The following is a 27,756-nucleotide window of genomic DNA, read 5'->3' as shown; positions in this document are numbered from 1 at the left end:
GACACGCCTCCTCAGGAGACTTGGCTCAGAGATCTGAAGCCATTTGATTTGGCGTTAGGAACCCGCTGCGACCGCAAGCCCTTGCTGACCACGACCCCAACCTTCTGCATGAATGGCATATGCCAGGTGTCTTCAACGTTTTCAGGCCAAGGACCCCTTAGTTCAGAGAGAGATGAAGCAGGAACCCCCACAACCTGTTAATAGATGCCATATAGTTTCATCGTTTGACAGCACAATCATCAGTGTATTTTGGATTCATGTCAATTTGTGTTTTCAGATATTTAACCACTGTCAATACTTCTAAAACTTGACCTTTCACTCTGTACTTAGTCTGATCTTTTCCCCCTCTACACCAAAGCTCAAAGCCGAAAATAGGCGATCTACAAGCTCACAACGCCTCGCAGCGCGAGGCGTTGTGAGCTTGTAGATCTGCTATTTTTGGCTAAAGTTCTCCCAATATGGAGTATGGACACTAGGGTTCAAGTGGTTAATATTAAAAAGGAGGGAAAAAAGATCATCCAAATCACACAAAGATTTGGAGGACCCCCTGTAGTAACTCTGAGGACCCCCTAGGGGTCCCGGACCCCCTGTTGAAGACCCCTGGCATATGCTCTAACATTTCTCAAAGTCTACACCAGGGCTTTCTAAACGTTATTTTGACTAAGTTCACAGCTGTAAAGAAAGGTTTTCATCCACGGCATCCCTGAATTACACTGTTAATTTTTTGAATCTTACAGTAGGCAATGTCACAGAGAAATACCGGTTTCCGTCAGAACGGACTGAAAATAACGTAATATTTGACATTTAACCACATGAACCCCTGCATCCCTATTCTGGGGGGAAGGTTCCAAGGACAGAATTCATTTGCAAGTGTGACTCATGTTGCGCAACCACACTGGTTAGACTGACACAATATGTGGAATTGAGAGGGCCGTCTATGCCCGTAGCAGAGCATATGCCAGATGGGCATAGATGGGCATAAACGGGCACATGTCCGATAAGCTTGAGGATTGGTGGATTGATGAGCTTCACATGACACTTTGACCAGACTATAAGTGGGCCAATTTCCTTGATTGGTCAGGTTTCACTTAATATAAAACGGGCCAAGCGGGCGCAAACCTCTAGTAATATAATAATAATCAGTAAGACTCCCTAATTGGGAGATAAGCAACCATCAGGTCGCATACACAAACTTTAGAAGGCAATCATAGCCAATCAGGAGGGAATATGGGAAATGGGACATATCCATGTTGATGACATGACTTTAGAGATACTGTGTACCGCTTTGCGTGATTTTAGGGCAAAATCTGTAGGAGCAGTGTCCAAAAATGTTTTTTGCAAAAATCTGCCTGATGGTGGCGCTAGAAGAGGGTCATGTGAGAAATCAGGGGCAGAGGTTGTGATTTGCCAATCATTGCGTGATTGTGACCGTCAGGTCGCAGTTACTATGAAAAGCTCCACCGGCTGTCAGTCTGTCACATAACGTAACGTAACGTCACGTCACGTCACGTCACGTCACATCACGTCACACTTTTGCCCTAGTCATATCTCTGCCACCGTTGGCTCTATCCATGCCAAACTTTAAACCCATACTCCTTGTATGGCAAATCACAACCTCCACTTCTCACATGGCCCTCTTTTAGCGCCACCATGAGGCCGATCTTTGCAAAACACATTTTTGGACACTGCTCCTACAGATTTTGGCCCAAAATCTCACAAAGTGGTACACAGTATCGCTACAGTCAGGTCATCAACATGGATCTGTCCCATTTCCCATATTCCCTCCTGGCTACGATTGCCTTCTAAAGGCCAAAATCTGTGGGAGCAGTGTCCAAAAATGTGTTTTGCAAGAATCGGCCCCATGGTGTCGCTAGAAGGGGGCACATGAGAAATGAGGTGGGCGGAGGTTGTGGTTTGGCAGCCAAGGAGTGTGTGTGCAAAATTTGACTTGGATCAGGGCAACGGTGGTGGAGATATGAGTAGGACAAAAGTGTGACGTGTGACGTAACAGACTGACAGACAGACAGCCGGTGGAGGTTTTGATAGTAACTGCAACCTGACGGTCGCAACTAGAACTGCACTCTGTCGAGGTGCCAACTAGGGCCTCACGCCTCAGGCAAGCAGAGCACGCCACGAGGTGCTGTGTGCTGCTGGCTAGGGTTGGGATCCGGAACCGTTGGGATCCGGAACCGGTTCTTCGGGTACCCGTTCCGAAATTGAAGAACTGGAGCCGGTTCCATCATATTTTTATGACCAGTTCTTATAACGGTTCCTGGAATTTCTTATGAGCGTTCATTTGGCCCAGCTGTGTGCATTGCAAGCGACTGTGACGTCTCGCTACATGTGTGAGTGAAGTGGATACGCCCACTCTCTATGCCCACACTCTACGCCTGCTGCTGAACGACGATCAGATAGCATCCTTCGAGACAGACGGAGCTAACGTTAGCGCAGCATCAAAACTACTCACGAGTGTGGTTGCACTCGTGAGAGGGGAAAAAGCATGCAAAGTGCACGAAATGCAGTGCAATCCTTTCGTGCAAATGTGCAGTCTCCTAAAATCTGTACCAGTGACTGCAGCTGCTGCTTCACTTTCTTCAGTAGCCTAGCTAGCTGCTAACGGAGTAACCACGGCGCGGGTGCATCTCTCCACTCCGACATGGAGAGAGCCTCCCCCACGGCGCAATGTCCATTTCACTCGGCTTGTACTGCAGTTCATTCATGGTGTTCCATATGACGGACGCGACGTTTGTCTGAGGTTTTATGAATAACTAGCAACAGTCAGCAACTCACTCCTTTCAGCTTTCACGCTGGTAGCAGCTGGGATGATGACAACGAATGACTAGCCGATCTACAAGCTCACAGCACGTCGCGCGCGACACGTTGTGAGCTTGTAGATCGGCTATTCATCGTGCCGTTAAATAACCATGTATTCTCTACTACTTGAACGTCCACCCTTAACCATGCATTCCATTGTTATTGTGGTTAAGTTGAAATAGTAGTTATACAAGTTGCTGTAGTAATCAGGGAATCACTTTATTACCAGTAAGACTCCCTAATCGGGAGATAAGCGACCATAGGTCGCTTATGTCCACAAATAGGGCACAAATTTGTTTTTCCAAAATCTTCCTGATCCATGTTGATGACATGAGTGTAGACATGCTGTGTAAGGATTTTCGTGATTTTAGGGCAAAATCTGTAGGAGCAGTGTCCAAAAAATGTGTTTTTAAAAAGCGGCCTGAAGGTGGCGCTATATGGGACAGATTCATGTTGATGGGATGAGTGTAGACATACTGTGTAGCGATTTGCGTGATTTTAGGGCAAAAACTGTAGGAGCAGTGTCCAAAAATGTGTTAAAAATCGGCCTGAAGGTGGCGCTAGAAGAGGGCCATGTGAGAAATGAGGGGTGGGTTCTCCGCGTTGCCTTGGCGGACGAATGGAGGGACATTCTTTTACACCTGGGGGTCCCCCAGGGACCTGGGGGTCCCTGGAGCTCCGGGGGTCCTTGGAGGTTGTAGTTTGGCAGGTAAGGAGTGTGTGTGCAAAATTTGGCATGGATGGGGGCAACGGTTGTGGAGATTGGAGCAGGGCAAAAGTGTGACGTGTGACGTGTGACTCACTCACTCACTCACTGACTGACTGACTGACTGACGGACGGACAGCCGGTGGAGGTTTTGGTAGTAAATGCGACCTACGGTCGCAATAATATTGAAAGAAAAAATATATCTATATAGATATAGATATATAGACCTATATATACAACTTCCGGAACCGTTATAGGAACCGGTTCTACCCGGAACCGATTTGGGGGAACCGAAAAAGAATCGGACTCGGTTAAAACCAAACGGATCCCAACCCTACTGCTGGCCTCATGTCCCTAATGTCTTCACCCGTTAATGAAGTCAACTGCATACATACTGTACATTCCCAGAATCCCTTCATACATCTTCATACATACCCAGCCCATTACAGTACGTAATAAAACACAAACAACAACCAAAATTTGCTTCACAGATAATAGAAACACATCAGAAAACAAGCTTTTTCTGGGTCAAGGTAGGACGGCCGGGGGGCCGCTCTCCATTCAGACATGCTGCCATTCAGACATTGACTTCTAATTGTTTGAGTGGCAACACTTCCATAGAGGTTAGGCAGGCATTGACACTAAGGCTTGCCCACCTGCCCCCGGCAGGTAAATAAAACGTCAGGGCAGGTGAAGTTGGCTTTCAGGTTGCCCGACAGGGCAAGTGCTCATTTGAGAGGGGATACAAATGTCTATAAACACAACACAAAATATCTGTCTAAACACCTGAACGTGGCCAGTGCGCTGTGTCTTCTGGTCTGTGGAATGTAAAATAAGAGCACTATTTACCTGTTATTTTACTGTTGCTACATTTAAAAATAAAAAATAACAAGTGTGAACCCACAGACATATTCAATCATAGCTAAAGTATTTGGTATTTGTATTTGGAGGTATTGAGGTATGACATTTTATCGCACAGCCCCAGAAAGTAAAGAAATAAGTGTCAAATTGAGCGGTAATTAAAATCGTACCTATCATTTTATAACGGACAATTTACTTTTCGGGCAAGTGGGCATTACCTTCGGGCAAGTAGACCATGACCTGTACTTGCCCGATGGGACCTTAGTGTCAATCCCTGGGTTAGGGTTAGGATCACTGGTCAAAACCAACTGACCAATAGCAATCACTGTGTGTGTGTGTGTGTGTGTGTGTGTGTGTGTGTGTGTGTGTGTGTGTGTGTGTGTGTGTGTGTGTGTGTGTGTGTGTGTGTGTGTGTGTGTGTGAGTGAGAGAGAGAGAGAAAGAGAGAGAGAGAGAGAGAGAGAGAGAGAGAGAGATAGAGAGAGAGATTTAAACCACAATGACAGACCAGTTTTGCCTTAGCTGTTGTCCTTTACCTGTATAAAATAATACATTATAACGGTTAACTGTACAAAGATAATACATTAGAACTCTTACCTGTTTAAAATAATAGATTATAAATGCTGTTAACTGGTGGGATAGTATAGAAGGAAGCTGGCAGAGTTAAATAAGTCACACCATGTGTTCTTTGGTGGCATGTAAACTTTGAAAACAGAGGAAGAAACCACAGATGATTATGAAGTCAAGCTGTCATCGTGGGTTGATGAATTAATGTTGTTGATGTATCCTGCTTGTTCCTGTTGGCTTGGACACACACACACACACACACACACACACACACACACACACACACACACACACACACACACACACACACACACACACACACACACACACACACACACACACACACACACACTTCTTACATTCAGGAAGTCTGTCTCTAACTCTAGTCGTCATAAATCTACCATGACAGCTGGGGTTCTTTTAAATTAAAAAACTAATCTGATTGATGCACAGCCAAATGAGGAATGTCACTTAACAGCCACATGACACAGCGGTAGGTGAGAAATGTCACGTACTGCCACCTGGCAAATGATATCGTTTGGTCGCATGTGAACGGTAATAATTACTAGAGAATCTCCATGTATTTTCAGCTCTTTATAAATAGAAAATGCATATTTTATTTAACCAAATAGTATCACTTGTATCACATTTTAGGGCCTTCTAAATACAGTACTTTTCTAACAGACCTTGTTGGCAGGTATCAATACACTTTTAGGCTGACATGTTTGTGCCAGCGTGGGTGATTAGTTCTTCACTGCCTCGTCTTGATGATTTAAACATGAAATAAAGGGCTGCTATGCTCGATAACAGGCTCGACGACAAGCCCAAATGCTTATTGATACCAGGTTGCAACAAATGTGTTATCCAGTTTGTAATGGCTCGGGATTTGAGCCCCATCACTACCCATCTTTAAAAGTTGGCAGAACAAATCAAATCAATGCACCACATGAGTGGAGATTATAAGTGGGCATCCATCCACAGTTAGCTGGTTGTTGGAGGAAATATCCTCCGAGGGGGTCCACATGTCAATTTGGGGGTCCTTGATATAGAAAAGGTTTGAGTACCATTGAATGAGGGCATTGATACAACACAAACATGAATGGAAATACAATGCAGTTTCACCCCAACAGTAGCATCGGAAACCCAGACTTCTTTTGGTGATCGGAAGAAAAAGAAGTCTGGGTTTGTTCTTTCTGCGGCAGAGTCTGTCTGGACAGATGAGGGGTGGCGCGGGTGTGTACCGTAGCAGAAGCTCCCGTAACGCTAGTCTCAAATCTTGAGCACACATAAACAATAATGGAGGTGGGATCACTTTTTTGGCCGTTTTCTATGCCTGGATCTAGTTTCTGTATTTCTATGCTCTACTACTGGTGCAACCGAGGGACAAACTTCAGCCTTGTGCATTGGAAAGGGAGCGCAGGAAAAGGGAGCGCAGGGAGTGCGAATCTTTGAATATACATTTCTTTATTTAACATTTGTAACTCAGATCTTTCTATCTCGGGGTCCCTGGAACAAAATATTTAGAGATGGGTGTTTGTGGTCAAATACATGTAATTTTAGGGGTCCTTGACATGAAATGGTTTGAGAAGCACTCATCCTAGAAACATACATTTGTCAGAAAACCGGTTTAGAAGACACTCGTAGAATCGTCCTCAGGTGGAGTAGAGTACTGAAGCGACGCACCATATTCTGAGTGTAGTAAAGTATGAACTGAATAAAATGAGGAATGCAATGAATAATAGATGAGTTTAATTAATAAGTGGTTAATTAATCGAATGGATGGATGATCAGTTTGCTGTTCCCTGGTGTCAGAAGGGCCAACAGGAAAAGGTAGAATCTAAAACCTCCACCGGCTGTCTGTCCGTCACAAGTCACGTCACACTTTTCCCCTACTCATATCTCCACCACCGTTGCCCTTATTCATGCCAACCTTCGCAGACACACTCCTTGGCTGCCAAACCACAACCTCCACCCCTCGATTCCTGCAAAACACATTTTTGGACACTGCTCCTACAGAGTTTGCCCTAAAATCACGCAAAGTGGTACACAGTATATCTAAAGTCATGTCATCAACATGGATCTGTCCCATTTCCCATATTCCCTCCTGATTGGCTACCATTGCCTTCTAAAGTTTATGTATGCGACCTGGCGGTCGCTTATCTCCCAATTAGGGAGTCTTACTGGTGTTTGTGCAGTAACAGTGTTAAACATCTCTATATTGTGACAGTAATCATTGCTATAGAGTGTTTGTTCAGGAACAGTGTTAAATATCTCTATATTGTGACAGTAATCATAGTGTTCAGTAACAGTGTTAAATAGCTCTATATTGTGATAGTAATAATTGCTTTAGAGTGTTTGTTCAGTAACAGTGTTAAATAGCTCTATATTGTGATAGTAATCATTGCTATATAGTGTTTGTTCAGTGTTAAATAGCTATATCTGTAGTTTAGTTACCTGCTATGAGAGGGATTCTGTAGTTTGGGTACCTGCTATGAGAGGGATTCTGGTGCCTGTAGTTTCCAGGACCACCTCCAGGGGGCAGTGTTTTGCCGTGTGTTCCCTCAGGATGACACAGACCTCGTCTCTCCGTCGTAGACAGTCCATCTTGTTGCCACGGTAACTGACGCCGTGGTGCCTGAACCAACAAATACCATATGTCGTCAATGTATCGTTTCCAAAAAATCACCTTATTTAGGAGGGAGGAGGCAGCAGGGCCGGAGTGGGCCTGTCTGGGCCATAGGGACCCATACACCCTTCCAGGCCACCCTACCCAAACGCTATAGGCAACATGAAAACACATGAACGCGCCTACCACCCGCACTCACACACATGTGACAGCCTTACAGAGCTTCAGTTCTGTTTGGCTGAGATGTTTCTTGTAAAACAAAACACATAAAAAACTAATATACTAATTGCGACCGTCAGGGAGCAGTTTACTATGAAAACCTCCACCGGCCGTCCGTCCGTCCGTCCGTCCGTCCGTCCGTCACACGTCACACGTCACACCTTTGCCCTGCTCATATCTCCGCATCAGTATGACATCACACCACATGTGTACACAAACCTTTGTGTACGTTGCTGTGGCAACAGTCTGTTGTTGCTGGTCTGTTAGTGTACGTTAGCAACCACCTTAGCAACCATGGTTTTACCCTAGCAACCAACTGTTTACCCTAGCAACCAACTGTTTACCATAGCAACCATGTTTTTTTACCCTAGCAACCAACTGTTTACCATAGCAACCAGATACGCAGAGCAGGGATCTCCATATATGGGCATAAACAGGTGACATCACACTGATGTCAGATACTCAGAGCAGGGATTTCTCCATAATATATGGGCATAAAAGGGATTCTGTTAGGGATCTCCATATATGGGCATAAAAGGGATTCTGTTAGGGATCTCCATATATGGGCATACAAGGGATTCTGTTAGGGATCTCCATATATGGGCATAAAAGGGATTCTGTTAGGGATCTCCATATATGGGCATAAAAGGGATTCTGTTAGGGATCTCCATATATGGGCATAAAAGGGATTCTGTTAGGGATCTCCATATATGGGCATAAAAGGGATTCTGTTAGCTGTTAGTGATCTCCATATATGGGCATAAAAGGGATGCTGTTAGGGATCTCCATATATGGGCATGAAAGGGATTCTGTTAGGGATCTCCATATATGGGCATAAAAGGGATTGTATCCCAGATGATGCCCTGTTAGGAGATCCACACTAACAGAATCCATATATGGTCCTACCGACAGCTGCTATAAGCCAACCCTGGCGATAAGGTCTGAGTCGAAGAAATGCTTCTTTCCTGGCAAGAATTGCCCCTTTATACTGTAGGGCTCGTTTGTGTATTGTATGACATCACGCCACATCATCGGCTGAGGACTGTGTGATGTCATCATATCTCCATATATGGAGACATAAGTTGCTCATGCCCAAATATGGGCTGGTGAGGTCAGACTTAGTGTGATGCGTAGGTTATCTTCATATATGGAGATTCAACTTCAATGAGTAACCATGGCAAACTGTCAACTGCCCGTATGTCTTGATAATTGGTAAAACAAACTTTTGGCCTATTTGTGGAGATAAGCGACCAACGGTCGCTTATCTCCCGATTAGGGAGTCTTACTGGTATATACCACCCACTGTAGGCCTACAGAAGTAGTCACTACAACACTCGCTTCTGTGCAGACAGTGCAGTATGTCACAGGAGCATATTTCCTTTCCACATGGGCTAAGTAATCACTGAAAATCATTATTCCATATATACCAACAGTCACACTAGAAAGTGTTCTATATCCAGTCCATATTATTTAAATGGTATGCAATTAAATACAAATATAGTATTATTTTGTCAGCAAAGCATTTAGATGTCAGCTTACTATATCAATATTATATATGCAAACGCCAATGTTCAATGTAAAACTGTACAATCTAGTACTGTACTGTATTATCACTGAGTAGAGCTCTGCATGCACCTCTCCCCCGGAATAATCTTATATTCAGTTAGAATCATCACTATCTGCTAATAGTTCCATTCTGCTAGTAGTGCTATGGAACCTCCAATTCAGTTAGGAAGACATTGTGGAATAATTACTGGAACTAACAAGCACTGGCCTCCACCCTACAAACAACACCACATAGCTAGCTTACAGATTGTCTGTTTCAACAGCACAGCAGCTTCACATGTTTCTCTATCCCACAAAAACATCAATCAATCAGGTAGCCACATGCATCACAGTCAAGCTCAAACTATATATAAAATGACAACAATAGTGTAGAATATGCCTGAAGATGGTGTATGAAACTCCAACTCAGTACAATGTTTCCCATTTCTTAACTTCTGTCCATACATTAGCATAATCACTTAGTAGTGTGGTCTCAGGGATAGATAGCACCTTAACTCTGCAGCCGCACAGAGGCGCTCCAACACAAAATTGCACCAGTTATTTTAGAGTTGTGCATACTAGTATCCACCAAATGTTTCCTCCAAACCCTCAAGTGTAACTTGAGAGTCATTACAGACAGCAATTTGTGTTCATGCTATTAAAATGGTCTAACTTTGTTAGGGTACAAAATGGAACAAATTGTGTTCTTAATAATCCTAATAATGGCAATGAATGTATCTGGCCTAATCCTCCCCTAGGGATCCACATGCATGTTGAGAAACTTGAGAAGAACCAGTGTTTATATTGAAACAACTTACTTGTTGCTGCATCATTCTTACTAGAAGACTGTATGCTGAAGCTTTGAACATTTCAGTCAGTATAACATTTCCCCCCATCCTTCTCTCCCTTCAGCTCCATGTTTTCTCTTTTTCTTTGTGGGGCTATGTGGCTGGGGTTGGGGTCCATAATTTAACTATTTATTTATTTATTTTGTCGCCTTCTTCTCTCTGCTGTCTGGCCACTATCCTCAGTCAGATGTGTGTTTGTGTGCTGCCTTCCTTAGCCGGTCGGTCTGTCTGTGAGCACGCTTGTGGTAGGGCCTGGCCAGAAAGCCAAACTAACCAATCACGCATTGATTCTTCTAAAAAAAAAAGTTGATTGCTGTCCTTTTTGACCAATCCCTGTTTTGCTCTAGTGAATGAATGCAATAGGACCTGAATGGAAACAAGACCACATGGTCTTTCTTCAGTGAATATCCTTTTTGGACCAAAGTGCTTTGTATTGTATGCATCTTTTATGTCTAAATAAATAAATCAATCAATCAATCCCTTGGGGAAAAAACACACGTTGCTTTTCTGTTTAGAGAGGGGAGGGGGCGAGTAGCTGTCAGCTCAGGCCAGCTGTGGTGTCAAGTTACACAGGCAGGGCTGCTGTATGAAGCCCTGCTGCTGCTGGCTATGTGGCCTGTGCAAAGGGGATCTTTTTATTTTTTTCAGGAGGCACCAGGCCAGTGGCGGTGTTGCAGTCCACAGGGAATCGTCCCCCTACTCCCTACTGTCAATCCGGGCCTGGGAGGCAGTCCTGTTCTGAATGAACTTGGATTCCCAGTGACCCATGAATAAGTTTGCATAATTGGGTGCAAAGGTTGAACCCATGGCCATGCCTTGGGTCTGGAAGTAAAACTTGTTATCAAACTTGAAATAATTTGATTTCAAAATGAAATTTGTCATACAATAGAAAGAAAGAAATACTTTCTTTAGTAATACGGTATGTAGGCCTACCTTGTAACGTTTGCCCCCAGCCAGGGTCCACTGGTTGAGTTCAGGCAGTAGGCCTATATTAACAACACACATCCCACTCTGAAATTCTCAATGCAAAAAAAAAGTACAATACTTGATCCCAAGCTATTAAAAATATCATTACCAAACATTGGAATATTTTGAAATGTGATCCTCATTTGAAAAATATAACAATGTCACCACCAAGGTTTTGCTTTATGAGAGGAAGGAACATTAAAGACTCTGTATAGATCACCAAGTACCAGCTCCAACTGGCTGAGGGAAGAGTTGTGTGGCATCCACCCATGTGGTAGATGCCCTCACTGCTCAAACACCTCAACCACTAAAGTTTTTCTTTTTTTTTTATCACCCACACACAGGACAGGAATACAAAATTAAAAGCTTTATCAACTGTAATAACACCCATGTGTTATAAACCATGATATGTATCGCGGCATGTTCCAAATCAGACACCGAGAGACACCTTCCACTGCTAATCCTATAAATTTGTGGATCCTGCCGCTTCGTGTCTCATCTCTGCCCCCTTGTGGACAGATACATTTATTGCTGATCCTTCTGTCTCTGTCTCTGTATCAAATAGAATTCCTTCACATCACTTACATAATAATGATCGCACTGCTGTTGTCACTAATCACATTATATTATCTCCTGAGTCTTCTAGCAGTTTTCCTATCCCAAACTCTGACTCTCCACTCACACAGTCGGTTTTAAGACTAGAAAAGTTCGTGGAATAATTAGTGGCCAAGGCCACGAAGTGGCAAAAGGCCACTCATTGATATTGGACTTCATCATTACTATTATTAGTGGCCAAGGCCACGAAGTGGCAAATGGCCACTCATTGATATTGGACTTCGTCATTATTATTCTTCCGCCACTTTTTCTCTAGCAGCTAGACCGTGCAGTCGCGTTTTACAAAACAATCGGCCAAAGGGTGGCGCTGTAGGAAGCCTTTGAAAAATGCCAACTTTGAACAGATAAAGCTCATGCTCTGTTTCAGATCCAGCCATGAAACCTGTATACACTTATGCGTCTCCTCATGCCGAATGACTTTTACGCTCTGACTTTTGACCTCTGACCTTTACTTCTCCCACAATTTTGAATTATATGAAAAACTGTCAAAATCTATCTCCTCCTGGGATTTTCGCATCACGTGCGCGAAACTTTTTTTACATGAACTTTGGACCAATACGGTCAGATCTGTCTCGGCTGATTTTTTTTAAAGTGAAACATTATTTTTTTAATAATTCACTGTATATTGCAGTTTCATGCAAATGAAGAGGGTTAGTCCAAATATCACTGAAAGCAATCTTACTCCAATTGGCCAAAGGGGGGCGCTATACGAAGCGTTTGAAAACTCAAACTTTAAAGGGGCATAAGTCATGCCTCGTTTCGTTTGAAGACATGCAACTTGCTTACACGCGTGCCTTGACTCAAGCAGAAGACATCTGTGTCTTTGTTAAGTAAGCTCCGCCCATTGATTTTCCGCCATTTTGAGCAGTTTGTAAAACGCTTAAACCCGCTTTTATTCTGGAATTTTCGCATCACGTGTATGCAACTTTTTTTACATTAACTTTGGACCAATATCTAAAGATCTGTCAGATCAGATTTCTCTAAAATTGAAACATGCTTTTTTAATAATTCAATCAATATTGCAAGTTTTATGCAAATTATTCTTCTGCCTCTAAAACATACATGCAAAGTAAAATTTTCATGAACTACTGTAGAGGGTTAGTCCAAATATCACTGAAACCAATCTTACCCCAATTGGCCAAAGGGGGGCGCTATATCATTTTGAAAGAAGGCGTCAAGTACATTAGATGAAACTTTTTTTTTTTTTTAAATGACAGGTCCATTATGTGTGACTGCCGTAGTGTAGTGGTCAGTGCCTGTGCCTGATATGCGGATGGTTTTGAGTTCAAACCCCACGTCGGGTTGAGTTGATGTTAACATCCTGGATGCCCATGGCATGTGCGTATGTCAAACTCTTTAATGTTGACACGTCTGATCTAACTCCAGATCACGTTCATGTTTAAAATGAGCCCTTCTCTACCGGCCGTTATTTTTCTGTTCTGAGTGAAAGAAAATATGATCACTCGAAAATGTCAGAAATACTCAGATTACATTTACTCGGATTGATTTCACCCCAAGCCTCCAAAATATACAAAATAAATCAATAAAATCAAGGCACTCAGCCTACATAGAACTTTTTTTTTAAACAAACATAGTCAACAGATCCTGTGGCTGCCTAGTGCAGTGGTCAGGGCATATGCCTTTCATGCAGAAGGTTGTTGGATCGAATCCCAGCTGGGGTTTATTTAAAGCTATACTGTGTAAGTTGCTCAACTGGTGGTCTGTAGCAGTATAGCAAACCGCGGTCGCGTTTGCTTTTTTCGTCCGTTTTTCGCTCGCGGACCGGGCCGTCAGACCACCGCGTCCGCCTCGCCTCGCCGAGACGCTTTCAATGAGGTCTCCCGTGTCCTCCTACGAGCAGCGGTTGGAGAGTTACATGCTAGACTCCTCCAGTGTAAACACTGCAGTGTACTTCCTGAAGGCGTGTTTCCTAAACCCACCAGAGAGCCCGGCAGTGTATGTTCTGCGCTGTGATTGGCCGGCAGTGTATAACCCTCGCTGTGATTGGCCGGTAGTGTGATGACGCATTTTTTTCGCGAAAACCGGTCCCGGGCAGGGATCATAGAAAACATATAAAGAGAAGGCTTTAGAAGCTGAAAATAACGGAGTGGGGGTTCTAAAACTTTAGCGATTTAACAGCTAGGACCATTTTAAGATTTGTTTTATAAAAAAAGTTACATGGTACAACTTTAAGCATAAAACCATGACATTTGTGTCCGAGGCTGGTGGAACCGTCCAAATGTCGGCAATTTTAAAAGTCAGAAAACGCGAAAACAAGAGTGATTTAGTTTTTTCTTTGTTTTTCGTTTTTTTGATATAAACACAGTTTGAATATATTAGAGGGTTTTCATTCCATAAGATATCTTTGTTAAGGTTGCCAAATGTTAACACTGGTGTAGTAAAGTTGCCTTACTTTGGAAGAGATTACAGACCGTTTCTGGAGGCGGAGAAGTCAGCTCTTTAGATTTGCATAGCGTTTCGATTGGCCGACGGAATCCATTGTTCCTCAGGTTTCTCTCGTGTTCACGCTCTGAGCACCGCCCATACAGCATGGTGCATCTGGTTCTAGTGTGTAAACAGTGACTCTCTCAGTGACTAACTTCATCTCGCTAATGTTATTGGTTTGCAGAAGACAGTATTCTGGAAGGATTTATTTTTTGATTTATACGTCGTGATCTGACTCTCTGAGTCGCTCTCGGGCACACAAAGAAAGACGCCGAGCTGCGAGATACGCTATAGCGTTAGCTTCACGCAGTTAGCAGTGGCTAACGGCTAACGCTAACGTTAGCTAGCGCTAGCTGCAGGCTAACGTAGGCATCTGTTGTATAAAACGCGACCAAACTCTATTTTTGCTCTTCTACAAGCTCACAACGCGAGGCGGTTAAGCGTAGCCTGTAGATTGTGGTTCATTATCAGAGTCAGATGATCCTTCAATCTGACTGAAGTTACACAAACACTCGACGATGTTATATAAAGCACAGTTAGCCGACAGGCTAACGGTGTTGCGCACGTAATACATTCACTTCAACCTCGTGTTGAGCAGTTAAACCTATTTGCTACGTACGTCTACAAAAACGTTCATATTTCAAAGATAAAGTGCTTACTGAAGTCTCACAGATGTCACAGTATGGTACGCTCAAGCAGAATTACCCGTATCTTTCCGTATTGTTTAATAAACAGCATTTTAATCCGATCAGACGCCATTTTCTGTTGTTTCTCAGCCATGCGACCCCATCGGTTGCGAGGTGTACTGCACTTAAATACATTAATACCTTTTTAAGGAAACGACGACCGATCGGATTAAAATGCTCCTCGTTAAATAATAAGATCATTACGGGACATTCTGCTGGAGCGTACCCTATGGTGACATCCGTGAGCCTTCACTAAGCAATTTATCTTTTTAATCTGACCGTTTGTGTAGACGTACGTAGCAAATTGGATTCACGGTTGGCGCAGCGTAGCGTCTTTACATTTAGCCCAATAATGCTAATCTACAAAGCAACTAAAGTTTAAAACATACATAAACCACTTTAGCCCTATGTTATACCAAGGCTATTTGAAAATAGCCGATCTACAAGCTCACAACGCATTGCGGTGCGACGCGTTGTGAGCTTGTAGATCTGCTATTTTCAAACATTTTGTACTTTTACTTTTGGTACTTTAAGTACATTTGGATACCAATACTTTTGTACTTTTACTCAAGTACATTTTTAATTCTGGACTTTTACTTGTAACAGAGTGATTCTACATTGCAGTATTGATACTTTTACTTAATTATAAAATGTAGGTAATTTTGTAACACACTATTTTAGTGAAAAATAAAAAATAAAAAAAGAAGAAAATGACAGGATGAGCATAAAAGGAGGGGAGGAGGTAGAAAAGACCACTGGCCACTATTTCTGACATGGCTGCATGCACTATACCACAGGTCTACTACTAAATAGTAGTTTTAAATAATTGTAGTAAATAAAAGTAAATTTGAAGTTGACAGCTACCACTGTGGGTGTGGTTTGACTTGGGGGAGTGATTTAGGGGTGTAGGTAAGTACCTATTGTCCCTCCCATTGTCACACCCACTTCTGGCGACCTAGAGGTGTAAAAATGTTCCTGGCATTCAAATGGCTTTTTAAGCACTTTGGGGTTTATGGTGCAACAAGTTTAAAATGTCCATAACTTCTTCAAATATGCCCCAATTCCAACAAATGATACATCATATGAAAGCTTAGATTCTGTACTTGGATAATCTGTACAAAAAAGAAAAATTACCAATGCAGACATAAGGAACAAAGTACCAGACGTAGTCACATTTGGTAGACTTTACAGTTTGGTTCCTTGAACAATGTCTGATATGGAGCCTTCCTAAAAATGTCCCCCAAACCCCCTTGATGCGTATTTTAATATCCGCCATTACTAAATAATGTATTTTGCATCATAAATCCTGAAACAAGCATTATAATACAAACTGTCATGTCTACACCTGTTGTGTCCAAGGATTGCAATGATATCATGTACCAGCTCAGTGGCCTAGTGGTTTGAGTGTCTGCCCTGAGACTGGGAGATCTGGGTTCAAACCTGGGTCGCGTCATACCAAAGATTAAAAAAAATAGGACCCAGTGCCTCCCTGCTTGAAACTCAGCTTCAAGGGTTGGATTGGGGGTAACTCCCTGCGACATACTAGCGCCATGTCCAGGGGGTGTACTTGTACATCAAGCTGCCTTACGCTACAGAAACAGGAGATAGGCTCCGGCAATATGAGATTCATGGCTCTTCATATGGTCTTCATAGCTCAGCAAGGCTTACTATGTAGCCTACATGATCAAACTGTCGAGGTGCATAGTATCACAGTTGTTTATGTATGTTGTGTAGAGGCCAATTTGTGCTTTTACCTATAACCACCGATTAGTGTAAAACTTTGTATGCACACTTCCCAGAGGCCAAGGAAAAACCTGTGCCCTGCATTTTTCACATCTGCCATTTATAGCGCCACCAGAAGGCCGACTTACAGTATGTAAAACACATTCTTCGATATTACTCCTTCAGATTTTATCCGAAAATCACACAAATCAGTACACAGTATCTCTACAGTGATGTAATCATGACGGATTTGTCAGATATCATATTCTATCTAATTGGCTAACATTGAATTCCAAGGTTTGCAGGATTGCTCCTTTTTGAACAAAATGTCTCAAACGCAGCCTGCTATGTGTGTGAGATTTTGCACACACATTCCCACTAGGCCAAGGAACAGATGCCACCCTTCTCACAATGGCCTGTTATAGCGCCACCAGCGGGTCAATTTTTGCAAAACAAATTTTTGGAACAAATTGCTTCAAATCCCGCATGCAGCATCCGATTGCCGTGAAAGGCCCAAGAACACGTGGCACCCTTTTCACTTTGGCCTATTATAGAGTCACCACTAGGCCAAAAGAAACCTACCTGACCTGCCGGAGTCCTGTTCGGAAGAACACTGCTTCTAGTTTTTCTTTGATATTCTTCTTTGCTTTCCCTTGATGCCTTTTTGCTTTCCTGCTTTTTATGCCTTGGACACTTTATCACTGCTTGCAGCTATATTGTTACTTGTTTTTATCATTACTCACTCAACTTCTACACTACTAATATTACAGCACTACTCTCACTAAAACATCTGTAGAGTTTACATAGTTTGGAATATATTCATAACACTTTTGCCTATCAATTGATGACACCTTGGTGGACAATTTCTCAATTCACTATATATGTTTTCAATAAGGTCTTGAGGCTCATTCACTATTCAGAATGCAAATTTTCCATAGGCGGAGGTCTTTTTCAATCATCTTTTGATTCTTTTCCCAGGTAAGTGATCACAGCAGGACAATTTGGTAAGAGAAATGTGATGTTTTACACTGCATTTGTGAATTCTCAGGGGTTAGCTGACATTTGGTGGGTCAAGAGTAGCCACAATCATTGTAGTTTTGTGTCCACAACGGTTCCAATTTGGGCATACATTTTAGGCAAACTCCTGGGGTTCAAGAGGTTAAAAGTAAAACATGGATAATCGGCCTAGCTGTTTCCTTGTTTTTGTCACTTTAGATTTGGAGAGAGAGAGAGAGAGAGAGAGAGAGAGAGAGAGAGAGAGAGAGAGAGAGGGCGAGCCTATAACCTATAATGTTATTGCGACCGTCAGGGAGCAGTTTACTATGAAAACCTCCACCGGGCGTCCGTCCGTCCGTCCGTCCGTCCGTCCGTCCGTCCGTCCGTCACACGTCACACGTGACCATCAACAAACGTCACACCTTTGTTGATGTTTAAATCGAAGAGTCTTGGTCAAATACTTCTGTTGGTTTCTGCACTGATCATTTATACAATTCAGCTGTGTTTGCTCGTGTCATCATGATGAGGTCATAAATCAGCCATGCCCAAATATAGATTTTACGGGTTTACATGCTTACTCAGTTATTCGTTATGTGAAAGTCCTATGACGTCTATGATATCTGACATCATCATACATACATTCCCTTTTATGCCCATAAATGGAGATCCCCTCTGTAGAACCAGCCACTGACATCACTGTAATGTCAGGGGAACCAAATCCCTTTTATGCCCATATATGGAGATCCCTGTGATGCCAGGGGAACCAAATCCCTTTTATGCCCATATATGGAGATATGGAGATCCCCGTGTTGCCAGGGTAACCAAATCCATTTTATGCCCATATATGGAGATCCCTGTGATGCCAGGGGAACCAAATCCCTTTTACGCCCATATATGGAGATCCCTTATGTCATCAATATTAAGCCCATATCTGTGAATATCTTTGGGTACCAGATGTCTCCATATATGGTTAAATGGTCCGATATACATCACTGGCCAGAAGACCAAGAAATGGTGCAACCTCGCCCTTTGCTTTTCTCCCTTAGGCATCTTACTGGTAGGTAGTTTAATGAGGAATGCAGTATGGTGGTAGGTAGGTAGTTATGGCCTTTGATGTAAGATTTTCACTTTCTAGGATAACTATATTTGCTATTCCCAGATGATGCCCTTTTAGGGTACCCCTCATGCCCATATATGGAGATCCCCAGGCTTTACTAATTAACATAAGTTTTATGCCCATATATGGAGATCATTGTCCCAATGTCATCAGATATATGGGCATAAATGGACACAGGCAAACTAGATGGGCTGTATGGATATCCAGATGTGTGATGTAAGTGTTTTATTCCAAATGTGGCACCCCACAGACATATTTCCAGAAACAAAATCCCTTTCATGCCCATATATGGAGATTTCTGATGTCATCAATCCCAGGCCCTGTAAAAAACATGGTTGCTATGGTAAACAGTTGGTTGCTAGGGTAAACAGTTGGTTGCTAGGGTAAGAAAACATGGTTGCTATGGTAAACAATTGGTTGCTAGGGTAAACAGTTGGTTGCTAGGGTAAAAAAAACATGGTTGCTGTGGTAAAAAGTTGGTTGCTAGGGTAAACAGTTGGTTGCTAAGGTAAAAAACATGGTTGCTATCGTAAACAGTTGGTTAGTAGGGTAAACCTTCAATGATTTTGACATCTTGTTACTAATCTGTCGGTAGATAATGCCGGTCTTATATAAGGGTAATTTGTGTACGGTGTGATGTCATACTGATGTCAGCAGTGTGACAGGAGATAAGCGACCAACGGTCGCTTATCTCCCGATTAGGGAGTCTTACTGGTGATTATAGGTTACAGTTCTCTGACCCTCATCCACCAAGAGCAACTAAAAAGTGCACGATCAGTAATGTATCAACCAGGGCAGGAATTTCATGGAGGCCATGAAGGCCATGGCCGCCGTTGCCCCTTAGTTTGGCCTTGTGCCCCACAAACCAATGACCTGAGGCCACAGTGGCCTTAATGCCCTAAAGCTGACTGTATCATTGAATCCTCTGTCTCTTTCTTGTCAATATAGACAGTAGACATCAGTGTCTCTTTCTTGTCATGTAGACACCAGTGTCTTTTGTTGAGATTCTGAAGTCTTAACACCCCCGAGTCCCCATCTTAAACCAATCCAGTATCTTTGATAGTGAGCATGGATCAGATTGAAAATACCATAATTTATCTATTTCACCGCAGATTATCATCCCTAAACCTTAAATTCAACAAATTCTTTCAATGGACTAAAATCTTGTTCTATTTGATGGCCTTCCTGCCCTGGTATTTGGCCAAAGGAGGCCAAGTGGCCTTGCCTCTAAAATGTCCAAATTCCAGGCCTGGTATCAACGTCTGCGATGCGATGCAAGAGTGTGGTCTAGACTCTAGCCAACACCAGCTCGGGACTCCTGGAACCCTCCACACTCTCCTACCTAACACCAGGGTCTTGAGCTCTACACTACAGTGTTGTTAGCTGAGCTACTGCGCCGCAGTGCATGTACACTACAAGGTGGTGCGCTTCTTGCCTTTCCTGGTTTAGCAACGTCTAATCAGAAACTATTTGGTGCTTCTGTGGGCTACAAATTCCAGGTAAACATCAAACATGGTACCAAACATACCAAACTGTTTTTTAAAACACTGCTGCCCCACAGTGTGCATTTAATGTTAAGGTTAAAAAAAAAAGAAACGAAAACAAAAATGACTTGTAATGTCTCACTGATTATCGAAATAAAACTATTCATTCATTCATTCATTCATTCATTCATTCATTCAATGTACTAAAGTAGTGGACAGGGCTGGTTTCCCATGTCATCACAAAGTCATGCTACCAGCAAGGACCTGTCAAGTAAAAGAAGCCATGCAACACTATATGTTGTCAAAAAGTGATTCAGGATGCTCTGTCTAGATAGAATGATCTTTCTTACTTGAATTGGAAGCCTGATTGTTTGTGAATTTTACATATTATGATTTATTATGATTGTGTCTGCACACTCATGGCAAGGATGAGTTAAATTATGTTTTCTCATGCCAATAAAGCTCTTTGAATATTAGTATTATTATTATTTACTTTACTATTTCCAATTTTCAATATGTTTACTTCAACTCCATTGCATCTTAGAGGCTAATATTGTACTTTTACTCCACTACAATTATTTTAAAACTTGAGTTAGGCTACTTTACTGTAGATGTTGATAATTATTACAAAACATACATTAACCACTTCAACCCTATATGCCAGCCATTTAAAAATAGCCAATCTACAAGTTCGCAATGCGTTGCAATGTCTCCTACGGATGCATTTTCTCTATGTTCAGCAGTATACATGCATATTGAAATGTATGGTTATGCTTATAACATGAATTCCCAGTCACACATAAGTAAAATGTACCAATAAAGTGTCACAAACAGAGAAGCATGCTTTGGTAATTTATTTGAACATTCACCTGAGCCCTGCCACGAGGGCTCAGCACTTTTTTTTTAATTAAATCATCAGAGTTAGTAAAAAAGAGACAGTATATATTAGTAGTTATAGGTTTCTACATTATTACAGATCATTGCTCAAATATAATGTATGCGTTATGTCAAATGTCACTCAGGTTCATTGCCCAGTCAAATAGGGTTCACATCTTGAGTAAGACCCTCTATATCAGGGGCCTTCTTGTTTTTTTTGGTTTCTTTTTCCTTCTTCTTGCATCATCTCCTATAGAGCCTATAGAGATGAAGCAGGGACTCCCACTACACATTGTATAAAATTATGTTTCAGATGATTCCCCCCCCCCCCCCCCCCCCCCCATGCTTTTCAAAAATATATATTTTGTATAAATATTGGTCCATAATACGGTTTTATAAGGTTTTAGTCTAAACAACCACTCGGATATTTAAATGTCATGATCTGTCTGTCTCTAATTCCAAGCCATTTCAGATGCAATACCAAAATGCTCTTTGTTGGCGACGGGGCACTGTCTTTGGGCTAAAATGTTAACGATACAGAGAAGATTAGCATGGTACCACGATGAGAACCATGTAGAGTCAATCCATTCAAGCCAATTTTAGTACCACTTTATCTCATGGTTCCACCCACATCATAAAAACAGTTTGGGAACGACTGGTCTATAGTATACAGAAGAACACACAGTCTAACCAAAAAAGAAAAAAAGAAAAAAAAAGAAACTTTTGCATCTGCAATCTTCCCATCACCTTGATTAATGGGTTATAAGTGGTTATAAATTGGTTCAATATATCTGTTTCGACATAATATATTGAACATTAACCAAACATATTATGTTGGGTTAATTGCCCAGCGGCCCTATAGTGCGGAGGCAACACTAGAGGTCCACCAGAAGGGGGCGGTGTAGCTGAAGTCGTTATGCTTGTCAGACACCACACACATTGCTGCCTTAACCTTCAGTAGATGGCAGCAGCTCATATTTCACCCTTGTCGTCTTCTGGACCTTGTAGATGGCCACTGCACAGATCATGGCTACAGCTGTGAGAAGACATCCAGCCACGAAGACCAGGTTCAGGTTCAGGTTCAGGTTCAGGCTGGTAGCTGAGGGAAAACCACAACAACAACAACAACAACAACAACAACACTGTGAGATCATGCATAATAGAACAACAGTGGGTCAGGACCCATGTGGGTCGCAGACCAATATGTATTGGTTGTGAGTAAATACCCCTTTCGTTCCTACATTTTGTTTATTTCAAAAGATTTTCATAAAAGTCCCCCCCAAAAATCAAAATTCGTCATATTATGTTTTGTATTTTTATTTTATAAATAATCCCATTTAAAATACTTTTAAGAAGTAGTGAAAATAGCCGATCTACAAGCTCACAACATGTTACATGGCGACGTGTTGTGAGCTTGTAGATCTTCACTAGTTTGAGTCCCGGGGAGACATCGTTTTGACTTTTTTTCACCGACTTGAGAAAGGTTTCAGAGTCACCTGTGATCTCAGACGACCTTCTCAAGCGCAGGGGACCCTGGGAAATGTAGTGCCTTGCAGTTTGAATGACAGCCTCTCTCTTCCGTCGGTGGTTGGCTCCAGACTGAGTGGAGTTGATGCATCCCTTGGAACATCTGGCGTTGGGGTTCCCGGCTTCACACAGCATAACAGAACAGCTGATGTACACCTGAGACAAACACAGTTTAAAACCTTGTTTCTTTGTGGAAATAATTGTACCATCACTGGAGCTAAACAGTTCCCTGTCCACTGTTCCAGCCGCATACCACATAGGCTCTGTGTAGACTGCAGCGGGTCGCTGGTTCGATTCCCGAGCCCGACCAGATGTCGCTGCGCGTCACTCCCCATCTCTCCCCATTTCCTGTCAGTCTACTAAAGGCAAAAGCCCCAAAACATAAAAAAAATAATATATATACAAAAAACCCTGTTCACCTGATCATGTGATCCTATGAATTTGAAGGCCTCCATTGAAAACTGGAAATGTCTCTCATGGCGTGGTGAAAGAACTTCAACAGTGTGGTCCACGGTACACCTGGTTGGAAACAGGAACAAAACACCTATTGATGCTAAGAGAGTGTGGTGTATATTCTCACAAAAAACAAATAGTATAATTGTATAATTACATAAACATAACATTTTTTGTGCAGTTTAGAACACACAAAAGCAGGCATTTATGTGAGAGAAATTATTTAAAGCAGTAATGAATTCATTGTGTGACAATGTTGCTGTATTCTGTTACGTGGTATTCCCCCTGGCTTGTAACTTACTCAACTGGAAGCTCAAATATCATTAATACTATAATAACAATAACCTAAATCAGAGGTTCCTAGGCTGTTCAATGCCAAGGACCCAGAAATAACCAGGCTGTGATCTCCACTCCCCCCTATTGGGAAACGGCCTAAATATGGCTTAAAAAAAGACTAAAGCGTGTGCATGCGTGTGTGCTGTGTTGTAAACTGCACTCACCCATGTTCTATGATGGAGTAGGCTGGTTGGTAGCTGGGGTTGTCGTACGGCGCAGCTCTGCAGGACACCACAAACAGTTCGGTGTTGTTGAGTGAAGACGAGGCCTCTATCTCCATGTAGATCTTGTCCCCTACGTCGTACTCCAGTGGATAGGAGCGGGGGTCCATCATGGAGGCGAAACGCCGGCTGTGAAAGAACTCAAACTGGTAGGTGAACGTACCGAAGCCCTTCTCCTGGACCGTGACGTTGTTTCTGTGGACGCTGTAACTCAGGGTCACATTGCCAGTCTTGGGGTACTGGCAGTAGACCTCCACCTCCAACAGGTGCGTGCGGGTGATGACGTCACTGGTGTTGTCAACGGTGGTGATGGCATTTTTGAAGATGAGGTTCTCGTCATCCTCCTGTACGCAGGAGATTTTAGTTTAGTCTAACCCAGTGGTTATGAAGATAGGAGTTTAGTCTGACCCAGTCGTTCTGAAGGTAAGAGTTTAGTCTAACCCAGTGGTTATGACAGTGCTACTCAACCCGCGGCCCGCGGGCCGCATGCGGCCCGCGCCGCCTGTCTGTGCGGCCCGTCATGGCAATACCAATAAAAATATGATTTTTCTAAGCCTGTCAAAGTTAACGCGCAACGCAAAATGCGGTGATGTTTGAGCCTCGGTGGACTCCGTAGTCAGGAAGCGATTGCAGTCAATGCACAGAACACAGCCTGAACACAGTAGTGCGGAGATGCTGGCGGCTACACTAGATCTATTGTACAACGAGACGGTCAGACAGACAAATCTGCGGAGATTTTGCAGCAGACAACCACAGTCGGGCTCACTGGAGTGGAGACGCATGACGGTCGTGCGATATGAACGCTTGCGACCGTCATGTTTTAGGCTAGTGAAGACGTAGTCCTTGTCTGTGCTTGTCTCTGCCTCCGCGGCTCCGCCAGTCAGCACCGACATACAGTGCACACACATTCCAACAGATCGTAGCAGCCAGGGAACTATGCTTGTACCCCAAATGGGGAAGTTTTCTCATGCCAATAACGCTCCTTTTCATTAATAGGACGGATTTAAAATAGACGTTTATACTTATTATTCAATGATCACTCAAACCCCAGCATCCCTATTCTTGGGGGACATGCACCAAAAATAGCCGATCTACAAGCTCACCACAAGATGCATTGTGAGCTTGTAGATCGGCTATTTTTGGTTAAGAGTTGTTGTTTTATGGAAAAATAACTCAAGTAAAGTTCAACTCAGCCAGTTGTACTGTACTTGTAAAACAGTTTGATGCTTTGAGCTTTGTAATTTAAACACAACTAACTGCTCATTGAAGGAGATTGACCAAAACTAGCCGATCTACAAGCTCCAATGCATCTTGTGGTGAGCTTGTAGATCGGCTATTTTTGGTGAATGTCCCCCAAGAATAGGGATGCTGGGGTTTGAGTGATTGAATAATAAGTATAAACGTCTATTTATTTTAAATCCGTCCTATTAATGAAAAGGAGCGTTATTGGCATGAGAAAACATACCTTTACATTGGCAAAGTTCACTAGCCTTGCATACCCAGAAACAGGGGCGGTTACAAAAAGATTGAACCAGTTCTGTTACTTTTTACTTCACATTTTGTGAATAAAGCCTAATTTGATCAAATTCATTCCATGAGGTTTGGCCTGGCTTATATAGATGGAAATGTGGCTGTTTTCTGTGTGTTTACTTAATTATTAAGCTTGTCATGAAGCATGTTACAAAATCATTGTAAACGTCCAAAATAGGACCGTAATTTTTAGGTTGCGGCCCTTTGGACTCTTGGTATTTTGCTGAGTGGCCCCTGAGCCTTCCTAAGTTGAGTAGCCCTGGGTTATGAAGATAGGAGTTTAGTCTGACCCAGTCGTTCTGAAGGTAAGAGTTTAGTCTGACCCAGTGGTTATGAAGATAGGAGTTTAGTCTGACCCAGTGGTTATGAAGATAGGAGTTTAGTCTAACCCAGTGGTTATGAAGATAGGAGTTTAGTCTGACCCAGTCGTTCTGAAGGTAAGAGTTTAGTCTGACCCAGTCGTTCTGAAGGTAAGAGTTTAGTCTAACCCAGTGAAGATAAGAGTTTAGTCTGACCCAGTCGTTCTGAAGGTAAGAGTTTAGTCTAACCCAGTGAAGATAAGAGTTTAGTCTGACCCAGTGGTTATGAAGATAGGAGTTTAGTCTAACCCAGTGGTTATGAAGATAGGAGTTTAGTCTGACCCAGTCGTTCTGAAGGTAAGAGTTTAGTCTGACCCAGTCGTTCTGAAGGTAAGAGTTTAGTCTAACCCAGTGAAGATAGGAGTTTAGTCTGACTCAGTAGTTATGAAGATAAGACTTCAGTCTAACCCAGTAGTTATAAGAGTTTAGTCTGATCCAGTAGTTATGAAGTAACAACTTGGATTAAAGTGATACCAACGTTGAACACTGGAGTCTGTTTGCAGCCTGATTGCATAAGCATTGTTGCATTGTTATTTGTAGTTGTCCATTTCTCTCTCTCTCTCTCTCTCTCTCTCTCTCTCTCTCTCTCTCTGTGTTTGTCTGTGTGTGTCTGTCTGTCTGTCTGTCTGTCTGTGTGTGTGTGTGTGTGTGTGTGTGTGTGTGTGTGTGTGTGTGTGTGTGTGTGTGTGTGTGTGTGTGTGTGTGTGTGTACGCGCGCGCGCGCGCGTGTGCGTGTCTGACAGGTTGGCATGCTGGCATGCAGGAAGACAGACAGACAGACAGACAGACAGACAGACAGACAGACAGACAGACAGACAGACAGACAGATAGACAGACAGATCACATTCCTTAAAGAGGCAGTGCAACAGAACAATACATATAACACAACTCTCTAGTACCACAGCCCCATTACATAACTATGTGTAAAACTAACCTTTAGTAAATGCACAAAGGTGTAAAGTAGAACAGATGTGACCAACTAGCATCCAGGTATGACTTCGTTACCTCAATCTCAGTCCCACAGCCACTGAGGGGGATCACTGCTATGATGTGAGTGCTGTTTTGTTGGCTTTCCAGACTGCAGGCTACGTTGCTTGGATCATTGAGTCGCAGATGTCCTTCAAGTCCCCTGAATGAGGATTTGTTCACCTCTACTGTCATGGCGGTCTCATCGCAAATTACATTGGCTTTCACTGAAATGAAAGGTTTCCAGAAGATCATGATGATAATAGTATAACCCACATAGGTTGTTCATTTGCTTTAGATTTAGTATCATAATTTTGTTAGACTTACGAGACAGTGGTTCTGTGGTAGTGGGGGCCATGGTTGTAGGCGCTGCAGGTGGAGATAACAAAAATGACACATGTAACTCATCAAACCACTTCCTCAGATTTCTGAATTTGAAATATGATGCAGTAGTAAACAGGTGTTACGTTTCACCCACCATTTGAGACAGAGACGATGACACAGCGAAGCTCCGACTGATATTTGTCCGCACTGTGAAAACAAACACATTTTAGTTATTAAAAAGAAGTGACGCAATAACTTGCCCCCCCCCCCCCCCCCCCCCCCAAACAGCAAACAGAACAAACATGAACTATAGTAAACGTAATACTTTGTTTATTGGTACAACACTATGAAGATTAGAGTTTACAAAACATTTCAGTTAACATTTTCTATTTATTTATTTATTTATGTATTTATTTATTTTTCTCCTGAGCATATGTACTGCATAGTACTGTGTTCTATCCGTCTGTCATTCAATGTTATATGAGATACTTCAATGGTTTCCAGTGTAAATAAGTCAAGTGCTTTCCTAGGATCTCCTTTTAGTTGACTTTGTACCAGTGAACTGTACCGTCATGAAACTGTACCGTAACCGTACTTTTTTCTATGCAAACGTCTAATAAAGTCTTCAATCAATACATTTTCTCAGTGGTGATTTTTTTTCTTTATCCAGCCAATGATATGGTAGGATCTCTGCTATGGGGCTGTTAAGTATGACATCATTTTGTAGGCAGAGGAGCATTTCTGCCCCCAGTTTCTGTGAATCTTTTTACTATTTTTACTATTTACACATTTTTCTTCTCTTTGTTGTTGAAAGGAAAGTGTTAGAATTATACTTTTGTCGTTTTGTCTCGGATCTGTTGAAAATAGCAAGGGACAGAAAATGCTCTGGGGGCAGATTCTCCTCTGCCTACAAAATGATGTCACGGCTTAAAAGCCCCATACAGATTT

The 27,756-nt window shown here is 42.5% G+C and overlaps 1 protein-coding gene across 1 annotated transcript in view; it reads right to left on the bottom strand.

Moving 5' to 3' along the window:
- The window catches only part of LOC308288058 (CUB and zona pellucida-like domain-containing protein 1), a gene marked incomplete at both ends in the record, with an annotated part of 36,312 nt that extends 9,633 nt beyond the window's left edge, over positions 1-26,679 (bottom strand). The window contains 5 exons of the mRNA XM_080729401.1: positions 22,076-22,128; positions 22,589-22,775; positions 23,039-23,138; positions 23,573-23,973; positions 26,524-26,679. Of these exons, the coding sequence (XP_080585527.1) occupies positions 22,076-22,128; positions 22,589-22,775; positions 23,039-23,138; positions 23,573-23,973; positions 26,524-26,679 (897 nt within the window). The remainder of the gene's footprint in view (positions 1-22,075; positions 22,129-22,588; positions 22,776-23,038; positions 23,139-23,572; positions 23,974-26,523) is intronic.
- Between the last annotated feature and the right edge of the window lie 1,077 nt (positions 26,680-27,756).

The sequence above is a fragment of the Nannobrachium achirus genome, assembly GCF_963921795.1.
Source record: "Nannobrachium achirus genome assembly, chromosome: 7".
Taxonomy (NCBI): domain Eukaryota; kingdom Metazoa; phylum Chordata; class Actinopteri; order Myctophiformes; family Myctophidae; genus Nannobrachium; species Nannobrachium achirus.
This window is presented reverse-complemented; position numbering and strand designations above follow the sequence as displayed.